Source organism: Xenopus tropicalis, chromosome 3, assembly GCF_000004195.4.
Source record: "Xenopus tropicalis strain Nigerian chromosome 3, UCB_Xtro_10.0, whole genome shotgun sequence".
In the NCBI taxonomy this organism is placed as follows: Eukaryota; Metazoa; Chordata; class Amphibia; order Anura; family Pipidae; genus Xenopus; species Xenopus tropicalis.
Window position 1 is genome coordinate 79,363,659 of NC_030679.2, and position 20,630 is coordinate 79,384,288.

General features: G+C 34.2%; 1 protein-coding gene across 2 annotated transcripts in view; it reads right to left on the reverse strand.

The window, feature by feature from the left end:
* Nucleotides 1-441: 441 nt before the first annotated feature.
* Nucleotides 442-20,630, reverse strand: part of hgf (hepatocyte growth factor (hepapoietin A; scatter factor)) — a 79,625-nt gene continuing 59,436 nt past the window's right edge. For both annotated transcript variants that reach the window (XM_031899028.1, XM_002933096.5), the window contains exons 11-18: nt 19,209-19,342; nt 17,055-17,093; nt 15,244-15,337; nt 11,221-11,295; nt 9,376-9,519; nt 5,789-5,895; nt 4,981-5,126; nt 442-3,546 (exon numbers count right to left, since the gene is read on the reverse strand). In XM_031899028.1, coding sequence (XP_031754888.1) covers nt 3,376-3,546; nt 4,981-5,126; nt 5,789-5,895; nt 9,376-9,519; nt 11,221-11,295; nt 15,244-15,337; nt 17,055-17,093; nt 19,209-19,342 — 910 coding nt within the window. In that variant the 3' untranslated portion in view covers nt 442-3,375. The remainder of the gene's footprint in view (nt 3,547-4,980; nt 5,127-5,788; nt 5,896-9,375; nt 9,520-11,220; nt 11,296-15,243; nt 15,338-17,054; nt 17,094-19,208; nt 19,343-20,630) is intronic.

Genomic DNA, 20,630 nt, shown 5'->3' on the forward strand with positions numbered 1-20,630 from the left:
TCTCTTGCATGAGAAAAAGCTTTGATAATGATAGATGAGGTGATTTCTCTAGCAGCAAAATGCCTGAAATGCCAGTGCCATTTCTCATTGAGGAAATGATCTGCCAATACTGGAATAGGTGACTTTTAACTTGAACATGCAGACTTTAGCATCACCTTAACTACCTGTAACAGGTAGTGACAGGTACATCCCATTGTACTTAATGGGTAGTAACATTCAACGTTTCTGGAATTTTTCAATTGGCAGAAAAAATGCTCTTGGAACATTAAATTACCTTAAATACTATGTGGGGCTATTCCAACTCCAGTACTACAAACCAAAGATCTATAAAGCACTTTCACAAGTTTCATCAGGTTGAGTAAAGGTCAAATTTATTAAGTATTTAAAAAGTATTTTGCTTGTTTTCTAAACCATTTTAGAAAGCAGAGAAAAAGAATTTATATAAAATAGTTTATTGATGAGTAAACATAATTACAAAAATACAAATATTAATAAATGGCGATACAATATTTTTACAGATTTTACATTGTATAAAACGTACATTAACAATCCTGCTGAACATAATGGCCTTCAATTTGAAAAGTTACATTGTATTGCTTGGTACTGGGATTATTACACTGTAGCAATCATATTCATATACTGCATTGCAGAAAAGTCTGTCCACCCTAATTTCAACTATAAATGAGAGCTATTAATCAAGGGACCAATTAAAAAAGGGCTATACATTTAACTGTACTGTAATACTGCCCTTACATATTCTAATAGGATTTATAATACCCTAAGGTGTGTATAAACAATCTAGAGAAGACCCTTCTATTTGTAGATGGGGATTGCTTTATTACATTAAGGGGCGTATTTATTATAGTGCATAAGCCAATATAATTGGTGATGTTGTACATACCAAGCAGGGAGCAATTAGAATTGAATGGTTCCCTACAAGTTAGAAAACAAAAGCAAATATCTGATTGGTTGCTATGGGCAACCATAGATATACTGCAACAAATATGCTCCTAAGTCCACTTTTTGCAATTCCCCTCTTCCTGCAAAACTGTGTGCATAATATAGTATATAGAAAGGTTACGGGCTTCTGGCAGAGGGTTTTTATTTCCTTTGTTCTCCCTGAGCAGACTGTGATAATCAAAATGGCCAATGGGCCATTTCTTTAAATGTCTTTAAAGTATTTTATAAGTTTGTTTTTTCTTGCACATTAAATAAAGCTTCACTGTAAGTAATGCAGTGATTATATCTAACCTACTGTACAACCTTGGCACACACATTATTTATGAAGTATCTAGTAGAATTAAGTGTAAAGCAACTGGAATTTCTAAGCTTTCTTGAAACATTTCACCACACACGCGAGTAAGTGGCTTCTTCTGTTCAACAGTTCAGTTGGGCTGAAGAAGCCGCTTGGATGAGTGGTAAAATGTTTTCAAGAAAACTCAAAGTCTAGTTGCTTTACACTCAATTCTACTAATACTGTACAGTATATCATGACCTGGATGAATGAGAATGTTCAGAAACATATTATTTATGGAAGTTAAATGGCACTTTTTACGAATGTCAATAATATAGTATAGATATAGGTACTTCACATTGAACTGTATTTTATCTAATAATCAAGTCAAGTAACATTAGAGCTGTTATACCCAGATGATAAATCACTGAGCTCAGAACTAAACCTTCCACTGTCATTTGCCACAGTGCCCATGAATATATCAAACATGGACATAATTTAAGTGAGTAGTGTGAAATGCATAACAGTGGGTTTATTAGTGTTGATATATATGAAACATTTGGAAATGCCAAAAAGTTGCAACATCAAAAAAGAATGTTTCATGTAAATGGCTTATGAAGCACTTAATTTACACTGGCCCTATCCATATGTAAAGACTAGAAAACTATCAATAGATGTAAGTGCATGTCATTGCATGCAATTCTGCAACCAAAGAATAAGGCAAGGAATCAGAAACGTATTTTTATGTATAATTTTTTTTTTAATGTTAAAGTTTTTTTTAATGTTACTTTTTATTTTGGCTTTCATACAATCATTTTATCTTTAAAAAAAAAAAAAATTCTTTGAGGCACTGCCCAGAAAGACTGACAACAAATATACATCGTTTTTACTGAGTACCAAGCAACTGTCTCTCGCACAGCAAGATACATCATATTAAATATTTATATACAATATATTTCTCTTTGTACATTATAATACTGACCTTTTAATGGTAAAATAAACTTCAAATCATGGCAAAATTCTTCACATTTACGTTTAAGAAACTCAAATACTGCACATAAGGTTCTCATCTTCTAAATTTTCCCCTCAATTTTGGTTCTGTTTAATAAACTGTAACAGCTTTAAGCCAATAATTTATAGATTTAGATAAAAGCAAATACTTTGCTTAATTAACCAGTTGTTGTCCCAAACAACATTTGTTTTACCTAAGTAAAGTGAATAAAATTGAAAAAAGATTCTATGCTAAAAGTCTGTCACATTATTTCAACCTACAACCAAGTGCATGGCAGCAATTCTGGCAGTTATATGGAGTACAGGTTTGGCACTATTTTTGGAACTATTTTTGAACAAAATTGCTAATAACTGATAAAAGTTTGCATGGCAGACAAAAGAAAAACAAATAATACAGAGGCTTTAGTAGTTGCAGTTGGTTGTTCTGAATAGATAACATTGATGGCTTTCAATAGACATACAGTATGTAAATCTTTCTAATACTAAATAAAACCATTACTGCAAAGAGATGTTTTATTTAAGGGTGATAGTCAGAAATAAATAATAAATAGCTGTATGGCTATGCCTATTATGTATTTATAGGTAGTGACCCTAATAATTTATGGAAGAAGTTTTTACAATGTCATTCCAGACTTGTAGCCTCCAAACCACTTGAAGGTGACTTATTAGTGCTACAGAAAGTCGGGAACATTCTAAATGGGTGACGTAATTACCTTGTGTTGTGTGGTATGCTCCAGTTTTTCAGGTTTTCTTTTTACTTTTTAAATAGCAAAGTGACAGCCTAATTTATAGTACATTGATAATTGCTTCCTTTATGTACTTGTTTATTATTGAAAAAAAAATAAATTCAGTGTTAAACATTAGGTTCATTGGATTATATGAACCACTGGAGCAGCATAAAGAAACCCAAATAAATGTCCCCAGCCCTTAAATATCCAAAAAGTTATTCAAGTATACTCAGGAAATATCACCTTACATTTACAGTTCATCTCACATAAACGTAATACTTAGACGATGTGCCCATAAATTTAAAAAAACAAATGGGAAACAGTAAAACTTGACCATCAAGTAAGTTTTAGGCATCATAACTATGATTATAATAATCTGTCTGTGTATTTGATTTATTGCATTTATGGAGCCTTATACGTTAACATTATTTTATGTATCCACTTTGCATAATAAGCTACCCTGACAAAAATGACTGGGCGCTTTTGGATGGCACAACCACGTCCAGGGATAATCACTCCTTGTACCAGGTGTGTCCTGTTTTCTTCACAGATGAGCGGTCCTCCATAATCACGCTAAAATATAAATAAAAATACTGCTGTGTTATAATCATCATCCTCATTTATTTATATAGCACCAGCAAATTATGCAGTGCTTTACATTCATTTTTAATAAACAGAGATCAATAATTTAACAAACAAGGATTAAGGCTAATGCCACACCTAGCGGATAACGCATGTTTTCAGCAAGCCTAAAAACGCTTGCCAAGAATACGCTACATATTGTATGCTTAAATCTCCGCCTACCTGTGCCTGCACCCGTATGAATTGAATACACTCGGGTGCAGGCACATGTAGCCAATATCCACAGAAAGACATGAGACTTTACATTTTCTTGCGTTTTTATGTGGATTTCGGCTACATGTGCTTGCCCCCGAGCATATTCAATTCATTCGGGTGCAGGCATAGGTAGGGGGAGTTTTAAGCATATGGAGTGTGTTCTCGGCAAGTGTTTTCGGCTTGCCGAAAATATGCGTTATACGCTAGGTGTGGCATTAGCCTTACAGAGTATCAATAGGGTCACAGGGCCCTACTCGCAAAAGCTTACAGTCTAAGGGGGTTTAGGGCACATTTGAAACAAAAGGAATATGGGAACAGATTGATGATTTATGATACATAAATGTCTGATCAATCCAGATACATTAAATATGCTTTGCTAAACAGATGGTAGCATTTGAAAGTTTATAATGTAAGGGTGTTTCTGTATATCCTTTATTTTTAGTAGTCCCCATGTTGCTAAATACAATATGTTTTTGTATGTTTTTGTGTCTTTCTGTGTATTGGTTTGAAACTATAGAGACCCTTTTCATTGTTTTCAGTCTTAATTACTACCAGTTAATGCCCCCTTTATCTACCCTAGAAATATGCAATGCTCAACCTATTTATAGAGAGGACCCTTTCAAAAATATTAAAAGCTTTCAAGCTTTTCACAGGGATATTTCATAAACATAATGCACAGGTTTATACCTATTTTAGCAGGTAATGAACATTAAAGGTTAAAATAGTAAACATATGACCATGATATTATAATAAATAAACACAGCTGCACTCCATTGACCTGTCTCATGGCAACAATGGTCATTTACCATTTATGCAGCATGTATAGCTGCAAGGATGCCCTGGGGAAACCATCTATCTGATTTTCAGTAAAGGTGAAGGGGCACTAATACATCAAAGGGGCTGTATTGTGTATATATCCACCAATTCATCAATGGTGTTAAAGCTTTTGTAATTTACAACAGGTCATTTAGACTGTTGATTCGTTTGTGCCGTGAATTTGTGCCCTCGTAAGGTCCTTAAAATGAACAACTTGATCTATATTGTTATTACCTTTTTACATTAGATGGCATTGGCATATTAAAATAAATGAGAAAGGAGTTTGTTTTTGGGTGCATGACCTACAAAGAAAATAGGGTTGCCACACACACATATATATATATATATATATACCTCACATGGTCCTATGTTGGCAGTTTCACTCATGGCGCATATTTCAGATTCATTAACTGTGATTTTTCCCTTGTGATGTTCGTTGCATTTTTCATTTCCAACAATATGCAAAGTGCCTTCCTGGAGCTGGCCATCATAATCATTAGCTAGAAAATACAATAATCGCTTTAATTAAAAACAACAACAACAACACATTTTTTTATTGAATTTTTTTTTAAACTTATTTGCTATAGTAGTTTTAATTTGAATGAAAGTTGAGGTGTATCACAGTCTGTTACCAGAATTGCAAGAAATCCTGCATTAAAAGCAGTAATAGAGACTTGTGTTCCATAGGTCACGTTTAATCAATCTAATAACCAAATTATTTGTATTGTTCCTGGCATGTTGGTAAATTTCAACAACAGTTTCCCAAACCTGGCACATGTGACATTTTTGGGGGTATTTATTAACGTTAAATTTCCTTTTTCACTATTTTGTGCTTTTTCAATTTCGGAACTAATAAATGAATATACATTCCTGTTTTTGGGAAAATTAGTTATGGTTTACAAGAACTCTAAAATCATGAAAATGTAAATGTTGTCTGTCCCTTTGTGTCTGTGCATTGTCAGATTATATCAACACAAGTCACAATTCAGCCTACTGGCACATGCCTCTGCCACAAAAGAAGCTTTTCCAATTCAACTGAATGGTAAGCTGTAGCTGGTAGTGACAGGCAATTGTTAATTGTTCTTTATATTTGTATGTAGGAAACTGCATACAGCAGATAATCAAAATAGTTAATTGAAATATTGAATATTGAAAAACTTACTTCCAGTGTGTCCCCATCCATATACTGAACACATAGTATTTTCTGGAATGGTGCATCCATAATTAGGCAGTTTTATTCTGTCTACATAGGCATTCAGAGTAGCAGGTCTGATGAGAAAATACATATAATAATTATTATCATAAATAGTTACTAGCAAAATTATAGTGAAGTTTTAGAAGCAACTACGTTTAAAGGGATGTCAGGACATGTGTATTTTCAAAGAACATTTGCATTTTTAAGAAACAAAAAAAAAATAAAATGAGGGAAAAAACTTATCAGACTTATCAGTCTGTCTGTTATCAGTCTGTCTGTCTGACTCCTGTAATCTGTTATAGAGTTCTAGTTTTGTATAAAAGACTTTGTATATATTTTAAGCGGAGAATATGTTGGTCAGAGAATCAGAAAATTAGGAAAAAAGTGGGTCTTGTGCCATAACTGAAAACCAATTATAACTTATAACATCACCAAGAACCATTTATAAGGATATGATTTACTGACTATTCATGGCTTGTATATAATATGTATAGAAACATTAAGACAGAAGTCAAATGGTCATAGTGCAATTGTAAAATTTCATTTGAATATGGCCATTATGAATATGTAATCCATCTACATATTGTCACCTGAAACAGTTTTGTGATTCACGTTTTAAAATGCAGTTTAATTCTTTGCTAATCTCCGTTAAAAATTTTGCCACATAGAAAATAAAAGTGGTCAGTTACACTAGGAAAAAAATGCAAATGTCATTATCTGCCCCTTGCCTTCCACATCAATTAATGGGATCTGTATATCTATGCTTCCTGGAAACCATGTTTGTTAGAAATTGGCAGCTCTTAAGCCTTTTTTCCCCCTTGAAGAACATAGTTCAGAGAAAGTGCAGAGACGTGCAACTAAACTGGTTAAGGGGATGGAAGATTTAAACTATGAGATTAGACTGTCGAGGTTGAGGTTGTTTTCTCTGGAAAAAAGGGGCTTGTGAGGGGACATGATTATTCTAATGTACAAGTACAAGTACATTAGATTGGATTATAGACAGATAGGGGGGAATTCTTTTTTCCCACCAGAGGCCACCCCTTTAGATTAGAAGCAGCATAGGTGTTTGTTACTATGAAGGCAGTGAGGTTGTGGAATGCCCTTCTATGTGATGGCAGATTTGGTTAATGCCTTAAAGAGGGGCTTGGATTTCTTGAACAAGCATAATATCCAAGGCTATTGTGATACTAAAATCTACAATAACAGTATCTACAATTTGCAGCATAGTGAAAAGCAGATTCTTTAACAAGATAGAGCAACATATATAGTTACATAATTACACAGGGTTTAAAATAGACCAGAATCCATCAAGTTCAACCCTTCTAAGTAAACCCAGCACACACAAACCTATACTGACCTATCTATACACTCACATACATAAACCTATACTGACCTATCTATACACTCACATATATAAACCTATACTGACCTATCTATACACTCACATACATAAACCTATACTGACCTATCTATACACTCACATACATAAACCTATACTGACCTATCTATACACTCACATATATAAACCTATACTGACCTATCTATACACTCACATACATAAACCTATACTGACCTATCTATACACTCACATACATAAACCTATACTGACCTATCTATACACTCACATACAGACCTATACTGACCTATCTATACACTCACATACATAAACCCATACTGACCTATCTATACACTCACATATATAAACCTATACTGACCTATCTATACACTCACATACATAAACCTATACTGACCTATCTATACACTCACATACATAAACCTATACTGACCTATCTATACACTCACATATATAAACCTATACTGACCTATCTATACACTCACATACATAAACCTATACTGACCTATCTATACACTCACATATATAAACCCATACTGACCTATCTATACTCACATATATAAACCCATACTGACCTATCTATACACTCACATATATAAACCCATACTGACCTATCTATACACTCACATACATAAACCTATACTGACCTATCTATACACTCACATACATAAACCCATACTGACATATCTATACACTCACATACATAAACCCATACTGACCTATCTATACACTCCCATACATAAACTATATATACCAACATCAATACTAACTGTAGATTTTAGTATCACAATAGCCTTAGATATTATACTAAAGGGGTGGCCTCTGGTGTGTTGATCATTTTTATGGGAAAAAACACCCCCTATCTTTCTATAATTCCCTCTAATGTCCTTTAACAGTTCTGCTATTGCAGAACTAAAAACACATTAACTGCAATGTAATTTTACTGTCCCACTGCCTCCAATGCATTTTGTCAAAATCCTGATATAACCTCTTTGGCTGAGGGTCTTTGGGGTGTACCTGTTCTCTAGAAACTTGAGACTGGGTAGAGAGTATCCTGTTTCTACACAGAATAGCTTGTGCATCTGGTAACTCTCATATGTTTAAAATAGCCTGTATCTTAATGCATATTAAAGAGGGCTGTGACAATAACAATGTAGAATTTATGTAATTGAATTGTATGGCAGGGTGATTGCTGTGCACTGAACAAATGCTCCATTTTCCCACGATTAAACTGGATTGCCACATGGTAAGGCATTTTTAGGAGTGCCATTGCTATAGAACTGTGTTTGCAGCATGTATAGTAGCCGCATCATTTAATTCCTTTTCATCTTAAAGGACCAATGACTAGACCCGAATTTGTGGAGATGCATCCCTGCTGCACCAAAATGTGCAACTTTTGCTCCCGTACGGAGCAATGGGGACTCTCCCCCACCGCTCCTTTTGCCAGTGTACGCGGGGGGGGGGGGGGGGGTGCTGTTCATGCATGCGTGGGAGGGGCGGCCTCGGGGTGCCCACATAAGAAATCCGGTGCTACCAAAAAAAAGGGAAAAAAAAAGAAAATAGACAGCAAAAAAGAAATACATTGTTCTGGCCTCAAATGCTAATTTATTTTTTCTATGTACACATAGAATAGAAATCTTTGATTTAATGAAATCCTGCTTTTGTAGCAGTATCCTAGTTTAAGTCTAAAACATACTAAAAGTTAACTGCCCCTTTAATAATTTTTAATTAGAAATATTGACCATTAAAAGTGAAAGTCTCAACCCTCTTGTTTTAGTCCTAATGCAACAAATACTTTGCTTTTGATTGCTTCACTGACATTTTGTCTTTTGAATATAAGCTGAAACTCTCCACTAAAATTAACTGGTTTATAGAAATCTCAAAAGACTGTATGTATTTCTATAGATCTATATATGATCAAATATATTCTATCTTTAATGTCTTCATGCTTCAGTTGGTGTCTGTAATTTGGCAACATGAAAAATATCCTGCATCCAAAATGGTCACTGCTTAAACGTATGTATCCATCAATACTTTAAAGCTGATCCTTTTGCCAGGAAACGTGTATCACTCATGAATATGGAAATAAGCAATACTTATCTGAGAGCAGAGCTATCTCCCAAGAAACCTCACACTTATTTTTTAAGTAATTTAAACACATATTGTTTAGTTGTAATATAGATTGTAATTTTAAACTGACCTTGAAAGCTTTAGGAGAACAAGGTTTGATCCTTTAGGCCCATGTACCAGTTGTGATATATTGAGAACTTGTTTGTGTTTCTCTGTTGTACTATATATATTGTGGACTCCAAGCCATGCTTCATAATCTTTCAGGTCGTTATCTCTAGGAAAATAAAATATCCAACAGAGATGTGAAAATGCAAATAGAGTATTTGTAAAAGGTAACTCATTCAGTATAGATAGCTCAACTTCACTGCAAGCCATGTTCCCAGGTAGCTCAGAACAAGGAATCATTGTACAGGTATGGGATCCATTATCTGGAAACTTGTTATCCAGAAAGCTCAGAGTTATGGAAAGGCCATCTCCCATAGACTCAATTTTAATCAAATAATTATATTTTTTTAATTGATTTCCTTTTTTTCTGTAATAATAGAACAGAACCTTGTACATGATACATACTAAGATATAATTAATCCTTACTGGAGGCGAAACAATACTTGTGGGTTTATTTAATGTTCAAATTATTTTTCGATAGACTAAGCTAAGGAGTTCCAAATTACAGAAAGATCCCTCATCCAGAAACCCCCAGATCCTGAGCATTCTGAATAACAGGTCCCATTACCTGTACTTCAAGTATTACAAAAGCTGGAACATAAAATGTTCATTGAGCATTATAAACATATTGGATCCTGTACTGGAATTTCAATATTTTTATTAAATAAAATTATGAAATTGAAATAAAGAAGGTCAGATTTATTAGATTACAAAAAGGGTGTAAGAAGCATCACAGCCATGAAAAATAAAAATGCAAATGTTTGTTGCATTTGGCATGCAATATCTTAATGAAAATAGTATTTTTACAGTTGTTTTGTTGAATGTATAGATATATTTGTTTAAATGCTCATGAATTTCTTTTGGTTTTATGAAAAAGTGTTTATACATTCGCCTGTATATGGATCTTTTTTTTTTTAGATATCTTACCAGGTATTTATATAATTTGGCGATTGACAAAGATCTTGGGTGGTCAAATTTATTCATGCAGTTTGTTGAGTAATACAGAAAATCATGTGACATTCATTGCCTTGTATAGAGCACCTTTTTCAGCTAAATGAGATGGAAAGGTACGATCACTGGGGGGTTGCAAAATGTTATGCACCCCCAGTGATTGTAATCACTTACCTGATACCCTGGGCAGGTGCTACTGTTAGGAGAAAACTGCACCAGCCCGGGGTACAAGTGAGCAAGGGATCCTCTTCCTTCTTCTGTCTATTTGCAGTAAAGTGAGAAGCTGAACTTTAACACAAAAGCCAGGTTTTTCACTGTACTGTGCATGCCTCGGCCCTGGGATCACAAAGAAAGATGACGGGTACCCTGAGCAGGTGCAGTTTTCTGCTGACAAGGGCACTGCCCCGGGGTATCAAGTAAGTGATTACAATCACTGGGGGTACCTAACATTTGTCACCTCCCAGTGATTGTACCTTTCCTTCTCCCTTACAATACAGATTAACATTTGTATCCAATTGCAAGTTTATAGCCTTCTAGAAGTTTTTCCCTTTTCTCTGTAAGCTTTTTTCTTTCTTTTCAATTCATGGCAAAATATTGTGGCACATGTTCATATATAACAGGTAGTTTTGCAGCAACTTTTAATAGCTTCCTTATTACTACATTTTTGAATATTGTATTCTGCAAAAATACAATATTGATTACTATGCATAAATCCCAGTATAATACATTTAAATGATTTATTTGGAGCATGCTATGTTATAATGGCCTTGCTTAAATATACAGTCTTTAATTATTACTTTCATTGTTAATCTTTGCACATTATAAGGGTGCAGTTAAAGGGTTAAATATATATACATACCCTGAAAGAAAGCATTGCCTCGCTGTTAAAACCCAGTTTTCTTTTATCAGCGTCCCTCCACACTTATGAGAGTTCCTTTGAGCAATAAAGGAGAAAAATACATTGGAAAAGGTTGTATACGAACTAATTCTACACTCGACATCTAGAAATATGAGTGTGCCTAAAAGGTTATCACATGTGTGACTTGTCTTTAAAGATTTTCAAGAATGTAAATGATATCTGAGAGCCCAAAAGCATTTTGTTTTATTTCACTTCTGCCTAGAGTAAGATTTGTTACTCTTATTGTGGAACATAAGTCTGAAAGGGCAGCAATTAAAGGAAGGGAGTTAGCTTTAATCCAAATCACACAGATGTTCAAAACTTCAGAGAGCAGGACTGGATAAATCCCAGACTAATTTATGGCCGATCTTTATTGCAAGGGAAAGACAGCAGGATGATATAAATGCTTATTTGTTTTTCTTTTCCCTTTCTTGCCGTTTTAAATGTTTTGTTTCCTGTAGGTCTGTGCTGGGTTCAAACATCTGGCTAAGCAAATCTGATTCACTTATGCCCTCTTCTAATATGTAGTTGCTTTAAGCATAAAACTATGCACAAGTCACCAGGCTCAAGATGATCTATTGATATATATCTCCAAGATTAGCAGCTCACTATGTTTTGCATCATGTCTGTGCTATGGTGAGTGCAGGCTTGCTACACTGGAGTGTGAAAAAAAAAAATACTTGGAAATTATTTTCATAACAGCTTAGCATATTGCACAGAAATACCCCTTGTGAATAGTGCCAGATATTTATTTACCTTTTCATCACTTGTTTTAAAACTATTTGAGGGAAATTTGTGGGACCAAAACTCCCTGACGTCCTGATCATAATTGTAAAGAACAAACTGGATAACAATCAGGCATATGGTTAAAGAATAAATTGCATCACCCCCTAAATCAGGCATTTATTAAACATCTGCAAGAACCTCATATTTACTAAACTGCTATTATTTTTTTTTTAAATTTGAATAAACCTTTTTTTAATGAATGTCTGACATTTATTAAAAAGTCTGAACTGAAAAAGTATGTGCGAAAAAAATGCAACTTTTTTACGAAAACCTCTATTTTTTTAATTGTCACACAAAAAAACAGTGTCAAAATAAGATCTTCCAGCAAAGGGAAGGGACATTTTAAAAATATACTATATATCTATATATATATACTATATATCACAAACTATATGAAAAGAACACAATATTGACCATAACTAGGTGGAACAAAACAAAAGCACAAACAATGATGCAGTATATAAATCTAAATGTGCTGTTTTATGCTCCCAAACTGATAAAATCATTGCATCGGTAGCACTACATATATAAATGACTCATCTGTAATGTATTAAAGGCCTTTTCACAGGTTAAATGCATCCTTCTGTCCCATAAAGTATACCAAATCTAAGACAAGTAATTCCAGAAAAACTACATTTTGGATATGTACCTGTACTTCTTTTTAAACTTGTTCTGTCAATAAGGTATTCTTTGAACTTGTGAAAAATTATGTCAAACAAATTTAGAATGATCCCCTTAGGTATACTGTATTAATCTGCCTTTAGCTGAAAAGACTTGGGATGTTTAGTTTAGATATGATCAAGTTTTTTTCTGCCAAAATGATGATCTATACAAATGTATATGCAGGAAGCCTGCCTGCTTTAATAGGAAAGCTACATAGAGGCTCATATCTATTTTTTTTAGTTTAAGCAATAAATAAGTACATAAATAATTAAAGTGAAATGAAAGAAATGTCATTACTCCATTTGTACTACAAATATCACTTAGGGGTCCTTTTACTAACTCTTGGATTTTTTTTTCCCGAATCGGATTTTTTTAAAGGTCATAGAAAAAAGCGCAAATTTTTCCAGATTTACTATGCGTAAATACTGCTAAAAATCCGAATCCAACAATTTGCCAGCTAAAACTTGCCAAGATCATGTAGAAGTCAATGGCAGATGTACCTCCCTTAAGGATCCTTCTTTTGCTTCAAAACTTTAAAGGATTCAGATTCTTGACACTGTTTTTTTGTGCAACAATTCTAAAAAGTAGAGGTTTAGGTGTGAAAATTCGAAAAATTCAGTGTGTCGTGACTTTTGTGACGTTTTCAGGTGCATACTTTTTCAGTTAAGACTTTTTAGTAAATGTAAGACATTTGTGGAAACAAGTTTCTTTGAATTTTTTTTTTTTTTAAAAAGAGAAATGTTAGAGTTTTATTAAATCTGCCCCTTAGTTTATTTTTGATTAATTTATATTCTTTTATTTACTTTAATGTGCTTATTATACTATGCAGTACTATGAAAATGAAATTTCACATATCTCCAAATGTAGTTGCATGAAATAAAGGTTTGCCACCATTTTGCAGAACAAGCCACAATACACTTGGGAAACTTGGTTTCAGATTACATTACTTAATTATGCTATTTTGTATTTACATTTTTTTTAAAAAAGTTGCAAGATAATATGCACATTTTCTTCTCCTTTTCTCTTTTTCCTTTTTTTCCTTCCTGTCACACTGACTGTTCCTTACCGAGGATGGTATCGATGGAATAGCAGGTGTGTACATTTTCTGACAGTAGAGCGAATACAGAAAACAGACCCCACATCCAGGCCCACTGTCCCCCGCCACTCCCACGACCATGGGGTCTGCTTCTGTACCAGCCCAAGGCCAACATAGCTCTAACCCATACATGTTACGATCTGTATTACATTAAAAGTTTAAAAGTTTTAAAATTCCTTTGGAGTGCTGCATGCACGAGGAATCATTTACACAGCATGCTATGCATTTTTTAACTACCTTTGCAAATTCCCTTCCCTGTGAAAATTGTCCCTGTAACTTTTGGTTTAGCTCAGTCAACCCCATTACTACTTACAGCTCTTTTGGCAATAGAAGTTTTCCTAATGAGAGGCAAACAGGGGACATCACTGGGATGTTGCCATCTGGAGGTGGCTTAGCATGGTAAAGGTGCAGTTGAGACAACTCATTGTGCTTATTCATAGCATGCACACAAACATATAATAAAAGTGTATCAGCATGTAAATGTCTGCAGTGTAGAACATGACATTATGATGCATTTGATCACATATGAAAAGATAGAAGAGGTCTGCACCAAAGGAAACCAAAAAGTAAATTTTGGTTAAAAAAGGCGCTGACGATTTAGCGGCATAAACAGAAGTCCTGTACTTATGTGCAGCTGCAAAGTCCTAGGGTTGCATTATGAAAAGGTAAATATTTTTTTTTGCTAATTTAGCTTTAAACTCCTAATGGCTTCCCTAACAAAGACCTGATGCATCCCGCATGTCATTAACAGCCTAGAGCTTTTTAAAGACATTTGTGAAGAAGTGCTTGCTGTGTTATTATGCTTCTGGAAACAATCAAGTTAATTGCTTTTATTTAACATGTCCTTTACAAACTAAAATATCTAACCATCCTAAACCATAATTAAACAGAAGCTCCCTTTTGTAAGGCAATATATTACTTAGTTAATATGTACTGGAAAAGGTGCTTGTTAGCTGAATATAGTCAAGGCTCTCATAAAAAGAGATTGAAAATGAATACTAAATAAGCCATTTTCAGAGGAACAATTACATACAAGATAAATGCAATACTCATACAGAATATATGCATTACTAAGTTTATAACACAAGAGAGAAAATACAATTATCAAGCCTTGTGTTTTGATGAGTTGGAAGTCTTCTGTTATGTTATTTACTGTGTAACTACTGGTATGGGATCCATTTGGCAACATTTTTGGTACCTTAGGTTTTCTAGATATGAGTTAATATGGAGTACAATATCTACTAATGCTGTTATTAAAAAGTAAATATCAGGTGTAGGATACAATGTTACTACAGAGGAAACAAAGCATATCAGTCAAAAAGAAAGTAATTGTGCACATATGGATCTTTCAAGTCATGGAAGTTAATAATGAGTCATATTTTTAAATTGTAATAAAATGTAATAAATGGATTGATAGCAAAATATATAAAAAAGCTTACCTGTATCTCACACTGACCATCCAAACTTTTCTTGTCTGTGTTGGAATGCCGTTTACAACCCTTAACTGTTTGGATGATGAACATGTGATCGGACCTAAAAGTTGTTTTTAAACAATTCAGCAAATTTAATGCAAATATTTATAGAATGACACCTCTGAAACTTCAAAATGAAAAAGAAAAAAAGACTAAATAGAGTACTTTGTTATACGCGTTCTGAGTTTTACTATGATTTTTGCATCACATTAGCCTTGGATATTCTGCTTGTTCAAGAACTCATAAAGGCATTAACAGAATCTGCCATTACAACATCTCTAGGAAGGACATTCCCCAACCTCACTGCCCTCACCGTGAAAAACCCCCTACGCTGCTTCAAATGGAAGCTCCGTTCCTCTAATCTAAAGGGGTGACCTCTGGTGCGTTGAGCGTTTTTATGGGGAGAAAAGAACATCCCCTATCTGCCTATACCCTTTAATGTACTTTTACAGAGTAATCATTTCCCTTCACAAGCGCTTTTTTTCCAAAGTAAACAACCCCAACCTCAACAGTCTAACCTCATAGTTTAAATCTTCCATCCCCTTTACCAATTTAGTTGCACATCTCTGTATTCTCTTTATGTTGTATTGCTTATCTATTAGGTAGTCAGTACAATAGGAATTGCCATACTATATTCAAATCCTTAACATGATTGTAATGTATTTTGAATGCTAGATGTCCACACTTTGGGGCACATTTACTTACTCACGATCGTTCCGATGGCGTCAGAATGCATTTTTTTCATAATGATCGGTATTTTGCGATTTTTCGGAAATTGTCGCGACTTTTTCGTAGCCGGTAACGCCTCAGAAAAATTTGCGTCTTTTCGCGCAAGTCGTATTGGTTACGAAAAAGTCGAGACAATTTCCGAAAAATCGTAAAGGCGACGAAAAAATCGCAAAAAATACGAAAAAGTCGCAAAATGTTCGTTTTCCAATCGGAATTTTTCCAATTCGAATTCGTGGGTTAGTAAATGTGCCCCTTTGTCTACTAAAAATCATTTAAACATAAAAAAAACCCAATAAGATTGTTTTGCCTCCAATAAGGATTACTTGTATCTTAGTTAGTTAGAATCAAGTACAAGGCACTGATTTATTGTTACAGAGAAAACAAAAAATACTTTTTAGAAATCCTAATTAGTTGTTGAAAATGGAGTCTATGTGACATGGCCTTTCTGTAATTCAGAGCTTTCTGGATAGCTGGTTTTTGTATAAGGGATCCCATTATATTAGGTATACTATATTAGTTATTTTAAAGCTCTTATGGGTACAGTTTTATTTTAACCCTTACTTCATTTTTCTTTCTCCCCTGGAATGAAGATTTATTTAAATCAGAAATAATGAACTATGTATAATGAGCCACAAGAGTCTCCTAATTGCTGCTTTTCTCAGACTTCTTGATAAGGAGGTTACAATATGAGAAATGAGGTTATAATATGAGGAATGAGCTTAATGAGAAGGGCAATGGATTAAATACCTTTTTCATCCCACTACTGCTCTGAAGCACCAAGAAAGTAGAATAAAGTAATCAAAGCTAAGATTAAAGCTCTTTAAATGTCATTGTCCTGCATTATTTGTTGCATGAAGTAGCAAAATACACACAAAATGTTAGAACCAATAATGCATTTTTAAACAAGCCCTATTTATTTTTTTCTGATTTGAAACGCAAGTGTATGTGGCCCCTTTCATGTGATAAGTTTTCTTTTGCTGAAGAACTTTACCCTTACTATAACTGGTTAAAATAAATTTAGATAAAATCTTACATCATTAAATACTTACTGTCAATGTTTGCCATTATTTTAGTTGTATCTCCTTCACCTAGAAAGAGACAAAATAAGATTACATTGCATTAAAATAACATTAAAAATATAAAACAACTTTACATTAAATGGGAATCAAGTAACGCTGCTTTAAATCCATTAGATCTTTTATCGTATTGATTTAACGGAAAAAACCCTTAAACTTTAAACAGCATGTGGGGTGATATGGTGGGACAAAAGACATCCATGATTATTATTAGGTTGGGGGGGGGAGGGCACTCCATATCATCGTGTCTACAGTAGTTTTCATGGGGTTGATGATGGAAAAATTAATTACCATATTTCCAAGTGACTGACTTCAGAGATTTAAGCAGCAAAAATTGTACACTATTTTGTATCATCTCTCTCTTTTCTTTAATGTGTGGACAGGCATTATTGATACCTCCCATATACTGAAAATTACTAAAAATTGTCAGTAGCAAAATGTGGAATTTTGCAGCAAATCCATGCCTGGCAAAAATTTTTGCTCATCACTACTCGCATATGGTTAACCAGCTAGTTGATGGCATTCCATGATAATTGGGAATTTATATGAATGAGAGATCACTGACCTGAAATTAAAAATAATTTGTCTTCCTATATACAAACATTACAAGGGTTTTTAAAGAATTGTAGGGAATAACATTTCATAATGCTTTCCTTAGTTGACTTTTAGTGGGTATACAATGGATTGTGGATTTTGATTTTGCTATTGAAGTAGTAGTATCCAGCTTAGGCAAATATTACGGTATGTACATGCACAGTAATGAATGCCAGTGGGATAATATTGAATTAAATTACTTTGTTCATGTGCCAATAGGTATTTTGGAGTTTTTGCTGCATTTTTTCCACGCAAAATCCATTTGCACATTTTGTGAAAAAATTTGCTGATGGCAAAATATTCAATTTCACCTCAAATCCACACCAGCCAAAAAAAAATGTCACTCATTCATCATAAATAAATAAATATATATATAATAGGCTGTGTGTCAGAGGGGTAATAAATAGAGATACAAAAATTAGTTAACTATCTTAGACAGAACTGCTAGAAACCATGTTTGTCTTCTGTCTAATGTTGCTAATACATTACAGAAGGATATGTTCAGAGACTGTTTAAAGTCAAGCTGATTATGACTTATGTTCTACAGGCGGGTTAAAGAAAACATTTTGGTGATTGTTACATCGTGATTCACTACAGAAGGAAACTTTTTTTTTTGAACATTAAAGTGGACCTGTCACCCAGACATAAAAAGCTGTATAATAAAAGCCCTTTTCAAATAAAACAAGAAACCCCAAATCATTTTTTTATTAATACATCCATACCCATTATAAAAGCATTTAAAAGTCCCAGCTGTCAATCATATATTGCCTGCCCTGCCTCTATGCCTTAGGCATAGGGGAGGGGCAGTCAGTTACTTTCACTTTCAATTCAGAACTTCTTAGATGTTGCTGCCCTCCTCACATTCCCCCCCCCCCCCTCCTCACCATGTAATGCCCCAATGCACCAATGCATGGATATGGGCATCAGGTCCCCCCATACTGGCACAGAAACAAGATTTTGGCAGGATGCAATGCCTGCTTTGATAACAGTGTCCACAAAATGGAGCCTGCCTGTTTGCTGCAATTGTGGATTCCAAGGCTGAAGAAAATAAGATTAAAATAATATCTATAGTGGAAGTAAAGTTTATTTTGCTTGACAAACACAACAGAAAACAATTTAGAATTATTTCTTAAGGTGACAGGTCCCCTTTAAACATAGTTTAATTATTATTGGATATCAAATACATTTGCACTAAGGCCAGTGTGACTATTTCTAGCTGTTATTCATTCTGAAAGGAGCAGGGCATTGCCAAGAGGTCACTCCTAATTTGTTTTACTAAGGTCCTGTGTATTTCTGTTTGTTAAACTAAATCTCCCTATAGTTGTTAAATTTGTGTTGTTGAATTTTCCAAGCATCTTCATGGGGAAAATGATTCAGAAGAGAGTGCTTGAGCTTATGTGCCAGCTCTCAATTAACCACTGACGTAGGACTTGTAGACATTCCCATGGTAAATTAAAATGTGTGACATCATTATTTTTTTATTATTCCCTTAAGTGAAAAAATATAACTAAAATATATAAGAATAATTCTTACATCTTGATATATGGCAATAGTCCCATGGCACAAAAGGATCGTCTGTGTAACACCATGGTCCATGGGCATCATTGTCTGGATTTCTGCAGTAATTTTTCTCGAGTATAGATACATCAGGTTCATTGAATGTGTGTCTGAAATAAAAAGACACTTTTAGATCTTTTATTTTAACTGTCCTGTCCGTTAACATCTTCATTACAATAAAAAAAGTTAGCAGTCAAGTGGCTGTTAGCCAGTTCCCATTTATCCAGCTAGCCAACTATTGTGATAACTGACTATTTAATATTTTGTACAGTTTGGCTGCATATTTGGTTTGCCAGATTTTACTGATTTAGCTATTCAGTCATGTGGTAAGGTAAAAAGTGTAAGTTAGGGAGTGACTAAACATAACATAGTTGACAAGAAACCAGCAGGTTTGGGATATCCACTATGGTATTTTTCCCAGAAAGGAAGTTTCGGCAAAATTAATTAATAATTTACTAGGAACTAAACTTCTTTATTTTGTAAATGACCATACAGAGCTTTTACATCTATAGTACATTGCCCGGCATGCATTTAAATATTGTATGATACAAAATTTTGCAAATTTTTCATCAGGGAGGTCTACAGTATCCATTCTAGCAGACCCAACATTTAGCTCAAAGAGGACTGACAATATCTGGAGTCAATTAGATGACATGACACTATTGGTTGCAAGGAGAAAAAATGTTGCTCTGCAGCTGTGAAGATCTACCTCAGAATTACCTGTTAATCTAGCTAGAACTTTTGTTTTAATGCCCAAAAAATGAGGACACTGTATCTAATGCCTTAGATAGTTCTCCCCCAAAGAACATTTTTCTAGTTTGTAGAAGGTGGTATCTATGTTTCTATACACTAAGGGGCACATTTACTAATCCACGAATCCGAATCACGAATGGGAAAAAATCGTATTGGAAATGAAAATTTCGTAAGATCGCAAATATCATGAAAATGCTTACGAAAAAATCGTATTAGTCACGATAATATCGTATTGGCGATCCGAAAGTCACGAAATTTTCGTACTGAACAATTGTAAACAGCGGTAAAACCTTTCCGATTTTTTCGTGCAAACGTCTGAAAAAGTCGTGCAGACGCCCGAAAAAATCGGCGAAAATACGCTCGGAGCGTTCGCATAAACGCTCAAGCGTTCGTGCTTTTGTAAATGTGCCCCTAAGTTGATAAAATGCCACTGTGCAATTACAATTATTAACATTGTTTAATTTTCATCTTTCAGTATTGAATTTTAAGTTTGTTATCCAAAATATAAAACATTGGCATATACTGTAATCTAAAGACACAGTTATGTAATCTCAAAAAAACAGTTAATGAGCATTCTTTCATATGGTAACCAACTGCTCTGTTATTTCTCATTGATATGATTATTATTTCACAAGCAGTGTAAAA